A 5609-nucleotide genomic window follows, 5' to 3' on the forward strand; every position below is an offset into this window, starting at 1 on the left:
TCACCGTTCCGTGCTTCTATCCTCAGGATACTGAAATCCTTCTCCTCCACGCCACAACCCCCTCCGGGCTGGACAGGCAACTTTATCTCATGCAGGCTGCCCTTGGAGCGGCACCGCTGCTCCCGAGGGAGCGCACCCCGTAGCCGGGTGCAGTGAGTGCCTTGGGGCTGGGTGGCCTGTCCTCTGGACGGGCTCAGCCCCGGCGACTCACTAGGGTGCCTGCCCAGACCAATGTCTCCCCCTACATCCTATCATCCCGGCTCTGAAGTCTGAAATGGTCTCATTGGACCGAAAGGGCTATCATTTTTTTTTTTTTATTCATTTGGAGGTTCCACGTTGCACAGTCTGCCCAATGCCACATTGGTGATCTTGTATACTTAGTGGTCTTATAGAACGGTAAAGTAGACAACAAACAATGATGCCTAAAGTATGTAATGATGCCTAAAGTAGACAACAAACAATGATGCCTCTTGATCTTGCTAACTCGGGTCGAGTCGGGACATTCAAAGTTCCTGTCCAATTTCTATAACGAATTTAAACAAAAACCACATTTAATAGCTGATAGTTTAGAGTATGCTGATGAACTATTTATTTAAGAGTGCTATGGTTTTCGTCAACGAAGAAGAATACATTGTGTGCTTATCTTCCCGATGAATTCCATCATACCTAATTTGTTCAGCTTGTGTTCCGTCGTCTAATTGCAAGTATGTAGTGCCTTCCATTCAGGCTAGCTTACAGGACACTTTTTAAGTAACTGACCACAGCGTCAACACTTGCCGTTCGTAATTTGCTATCCGTATCAAACCGCCTAATAGAGGATCTGTCGCCGGCCGCGGATCTCCCTTCGGCTAACGTGCTTTATTTTACTTCGATATTTTTCGTTTGTTCGCCCTATCGGCGCATGATCCTTTCTTCCAGCATGCTGCTTTTAAACGTGAATGTATCGATACCGCTGGAAGTACCCCGTTGGTAGGATGTTGCAGTAGCTAACCAATCCCACGATCTCGTAAGAAGTGGTGAATTGGATTATTGTCACCTCTGCAGCCCTTCCGTATATCCTGCTCTCTCCAAAGGTGTCATTCTGCTTCCCCTGATGATCTCTGTTCTTCACCCGTGTTGGTCATCCCAGCTCCGTTCCCACTCTCGGTGCTGTTAGCTTTTGTTGGCTCCGTCCTGAGTTGCGGTGGTCGGCTTCCTGTGTCTGTGTGCCCTGTATAGTTTGACCCTCCCTCTAGGTGTACTTCTCGAGGTCAGAGGCAGACGGCAGGGTGGGCAGCAACAAGTACGGCGTCACAGAGGCGATCCGAGTCTTGTCGGCACGTTCAGTGATCGGACCGAGGAACTTGAGCTGTCGGAATTTGTCCTCGCGCTTCAGGTCGATCGGGTCCAGGTTGTCGTCAAATTCGCTCCGTGGGTGACCGAGAATGCCGATCGAGGTTCGCTCCACGACGTGGGTCGTGTTGGGGTGCCGGTGGGGATCCTCGGCTAGGAGGGCGTCCACGAACGCCGACCGGTTCTTCAGCAGGCTGTAGATAGGTTTGGGCGGCATCGGCGGGCAGTCGTAGACGCCGTACACGCGGGCCATCGCCACGCACATGGCGATGTAGTTGTGCGACGCCAGCTCGTCGGCCTTGGAGCGGTGCTTGCCCTTCGGGTGGTCCCTGGCGCTCAGTTTGTTGGGCATCTGGCTGAGCAGCGCGTCGCGTCGGCGCGCCGCGTTCTGGTACTTGCCGGTGGACCGTTCGGCCTCGCGGCGCGCCGGGTCCAGGTACAGGGTGCGGAAGATGCGGCCCATCTCCCGCAGCATGACGGTGCAGTTGGGCCGGCCGAAGGTGATCCACACCACCTGGATGGTGAAGGCGTAGAGCGCCTCCCAGAACTGGCGGTCCACCGAGGAGGCCGAGATGGTGCCGAACGCACCCTCATTGGTGTGGTGGAACGGCATGCCGCGGCCCAGGATGAAGATGGCGTAACACCGGGAGGCCTCCAGCAGGCAGTCCTTCATGCGCACGCGCCGCTCCGCCACGCCGGCCTCGTCGTACACGAGACAGTTGTGCTGCTGCGCCATCTCGCTCAGCTTTCTCTCCTTGAAGTAGTGGTGGAAGTACTCGATGATGCTCAATAGGAAGTGGTTGACGTTCGGCATCTCTGAGAATCTGCGTCGGCCGAACGCTGTCGGAAAGAACTGACCCACGGCCGCCTCGGCCACGGCCTTGACATCATCAATCTCGACCTTACCCTCGATCGTGTGACCGTCGCGATCCACTACCTTGGAGACGGCGCGAGCGAAGAGGTGTCGTCCTGGCTCGGGGACAGCCATGGTTGCCGGGTTCGGGTATTGTTTGTACCTCTTCCCGAAGAGGCCGATCTGCTTTTTGATAGCCTCCTCTCCGAGCGACGTTTGGTAGAAGAGCTCCACCGGGTTATCGTCGTCCGTCTGCCAGAAGAGGTCGCCGTTCTTGGCGTTCCAGAGCCAGCGGCTGTGCGCCGGCAGTTCCGGCTGCATGCTCTCGGGCAGGTCGCGGTCCGGCTCACTGCCCGTGGTCAGGTGACGGTGCGGCTGCGCGCGCCACCGCCAGTGCGCCACCGCGTGCGTCACGGCCACCGCGTTCTGGTACTGTTCGCGGGAGGCGGTGCGACCCTGCCGGCCGGCGAGCCGGTGCCGCCGGTACCGACTCACCCGCCGCTGGCCAAAGTCGAGGCCCGGCAGGGTCAGATGATGGCTGCCCGCGGGGGTGTGTGGTGACCCTGCGGCCGCCGCCGCTCGCGTTTGACCCCCATGACACACCGGACGGATCGAGCAGGGAGCTGCTGGGCGCTCGCGACTGAGATGTCTGGCTGGGACGCAGGCTGCGGCTGCGGGACCGGCCGCCGAGCGACTCCCGCCCAGAGAAGGACGGCCCCGGTTTGACGTCTGCCCCGCCGCCGTCACCGCCCCCTCTGATGTCGGGTGTGAGTGGTCCGTGATGAGGCCCGAACGAGCGCCGAGCGCCCGTCGGCGCTGCTGCCGCCTGACCCTGGATACTGGACGAGTCCGTGCTGATATTGGCGATGCTTCGCTTCGATGGTGATGTTATGGTGGTCCCGATGGGTTCTTCCTGAATGGAAGCCATTTTACAGAAGGGTGATCACTTGTAGAAATGTAAGAGAGCTTTCGGTTGCGGTAGTTTATATTTGGGCTAGGTTCGTTCTAAGAGCTAGGTTCGTTTCGTTTTCGTCATAATTTAAGCTGGTAATAAGTTGAATTTAGATCTTTATATGCTTAGGTATCACATTTAATTTACACCTCAAGCAGCTGAAGTTATTAAAAAATAACTCGAAAGCTAACTTGTCCTGATTGCCGATGCATGGAGGTAAGCTGGCTCTTCGTGTCGTTCGTGCCCCGGTTGTGTGGACCCCAAATTGTGAACCGACGTGAATAATGATGTCGACTCAATGGCCTACTTGAATTTCAACTCATCAGCTCACGCTACTGTTCTAGCAGAGCCTCCAGGCTCCATTGTGTTTGTTATGCGTTCATACGATAAAGTTAGCTGTGCAACAAAAATTGCACGTTTATTTCAGTTGTGCAATAAATGTATGTCCTTTGACTGGTCTTGGAATGTAACTGTTTTTTTTTTTTATAAATTTACTCCGAACCTTTTGAATGGAAGGATTCACAAGGACAAGCCCCCGCTAAGCGAAGCTTGTTGTGTTGACCCTACCCTCTATCCTCCGATCGCGCAATTCCAGTTCTATGGCAGAATTTAGAGTACAAAGTTTAACTTGCGCACATATAGCCGCGCACGGTCAGTCCCCTCACTGACTTCGCCTGGCCACGGCCTGCCACCAACCGCAACCATATCCTGTCATGAGGCCCATAAACGCCAAGCGCCCGTCGCGCTTCGAACCCGGACTGTTGTAACCGGGAACGAGTGCTCTCACCACGCGGAGTCCAGCGCTCTACCGACTGAGCTACGGGATTTTAGCACGAAGGGTAGGTTTTCATTGTCGTATGGATGTTTAGGCACACACACCCTCCCACAACGCTCACAAAATAACAGCTGTATCCATCCTTGAGATTCACTCATCAATCAAATTTTTCTTTGTAGCTCCTCGTACAGCTCCCTCGCCTCCTCGTATCCCTCACCCACCTTCCCGTATACCTCACCCACCTCCCCGTACACGTCTCTCACCTCCCTGTATACCTCTCACCTCCCCGTATACCTCACCCACCTCCCCGTACACGTCTCTCCCCTCCCCGTATACCTCTCACCTCCCCGTATACCTCACCCACCTCCTCGTATACCTCACCCATCTCCCCTTACACGTCTCTCCCCTCCCCGTATACCTCTCACCTCCCCGTATACATACCTCACCCACCTCCTCGTATACCTCACCCATCCCCGTATACCTCACTCCCCTCCCCGTATACCTCACCCACCTCTCCCTCTCCTCTCTCACTTCCGTACACCTCCCTCACCTCACCTCCCCCACTTTATTCTCTGCCAACAGATGGCTCTGTCAGCAGCTCAGCCCGGCCGCCACCTGCCGGCTGCGCCGCTCGCCGGCACCTCAACTACCACAGTCCGCAGTCGCCGACGGGAGGCCGGTGGGGGCTGTGTGTGTGCTGTGCGGGGGAGACTGCACCGCCGCGCGCGCGAGTCTCCCGTGCGGCCCGTGCCACGGACCGCGGAGGGCCGGTGGTGGCAGTGGTGTCGGTGGCGATGCGAGTCGCTGCCGACGGCTGGTGAGACGACCGAGCGCCGACTCGAGTGTGTGACCATGAGGAGCGGAGAGGCGAGCGCTGCTGTGGACGCTGGCAGTGACCGCGGCGCTGACGGCCGTCCGAGCGCAGAGCGACTGCCCGCCGAGATGCCTCTGCTTCCGGACGACGGTGCGCTGCATGTTCCTGGGCCTGAGACAGCTGCCGCAGGTTCCCGAGGCGACTACTATTCTGTGAGTACCTGCAGAGTGATTGAGTGACCAGTGACAGTACGCTGGTCTCATGGTGCAGTAACTAGTCACGAGATGAATGGTTGCATGAGTTGACATCACCATTCCAGAGCTACCTCGGTAGCGGTTGAAACGTGACCCGTCATCTTGACTCTCCGTCTCCGTCCATACTATCGTGACATTTATTGCCTGATTTTACCGCGAAACATGTGACCCCATCACTGTATCTCCTACCGTAGCTTCGTGACGGCACTTTATTCATGGACTCTCGGTTGTGTCACATGCCACTTCACTACTGCAGTTGAATCCAAAGCCATAGAAGCTACAGTGGAGCTACAATAGAGCTTCCACAACATTAGCTGACCTCCTGGCGCCGCACCCCAGTTAGCAATACAGCAGCGCCACAGCAGCAGCTCCCCTCACATCGCGCTGCCTTACACCGGCGTATCACGGGCTCCATCACTGCCGAGGTCGGCAGCTCGTGCGCTGTGTCGCGCCGGCGTCCATGTCACCCCAGACCATAACCGGCCAGCCAGTGACAAATCGCCTTAGTGAAGACGGCCGGCTTGGCTACAGCAGCCACTCTCGTATTCGGGCATCGCCGCCGCCCTGAGGCGCCGGCCGGACTGGGCGAGCGGTGCGCCTGACTCTCCCCGTCCCGCTCAACCCGTCCA

At 57.0% G+C, this 5609-nt stretch overlaps 1 protein-coding gene across 1 annotated transcript; it reads right to left on the reverse strand.

Annotated features, from left to right (window-relative positions):
* Positions 1–317: 317 nt before the first annotated feature.
* On the reverse strand, positions 318–3399 carry LOC122376901 (protein phosphatase 1 regulatory subunit 36-like). Its single transcript, XM_043356891.1, has 2 exons — positions 468–3399; positions 318–422 (listed from the first exon to the last, which is right to left on the reverse strand). Exon 1 carries the CDS (start codon positions 2504–2506, stop codon positions 1232–1234), a length of 1275 nt encoding a protein of 424 aa, XP_043212826.1. The 5' UTR covers positions 2507–3399; the 3' UTR covers positions 318–422; positions 468–1231.
* Positions 3400–5609: the final 2210 nt, after the last annotated feature.

The sequence above is a fragment of the Amphibalanus amphitrite genome, unplaced genomic scaffold (assembly GCF_019059575.1).
Source record: "Amphibalanus amphitrite isolate SeventyFive unplaced genomic scaffold, NRLGWU_Aamphi_draft 002388F_arrow, whole genome shotgun sequence".
Lineage (NCBI taxonomy): Eukaryota > Metazoa > Arthropoda > Thecostraca > Balanomorpha > Balanidae > Amphibalanus > Amphibalanus amphitrite.

Coding starts and splice junctions, on each gene's coding strand:
- LOC122376901 (XM_043356891.1), bottom strand. CDS start 2,506: ATGCAGCCGGAACTGCCGGCGCACAGCCGCTGGCTCTGGAACGCCAAG.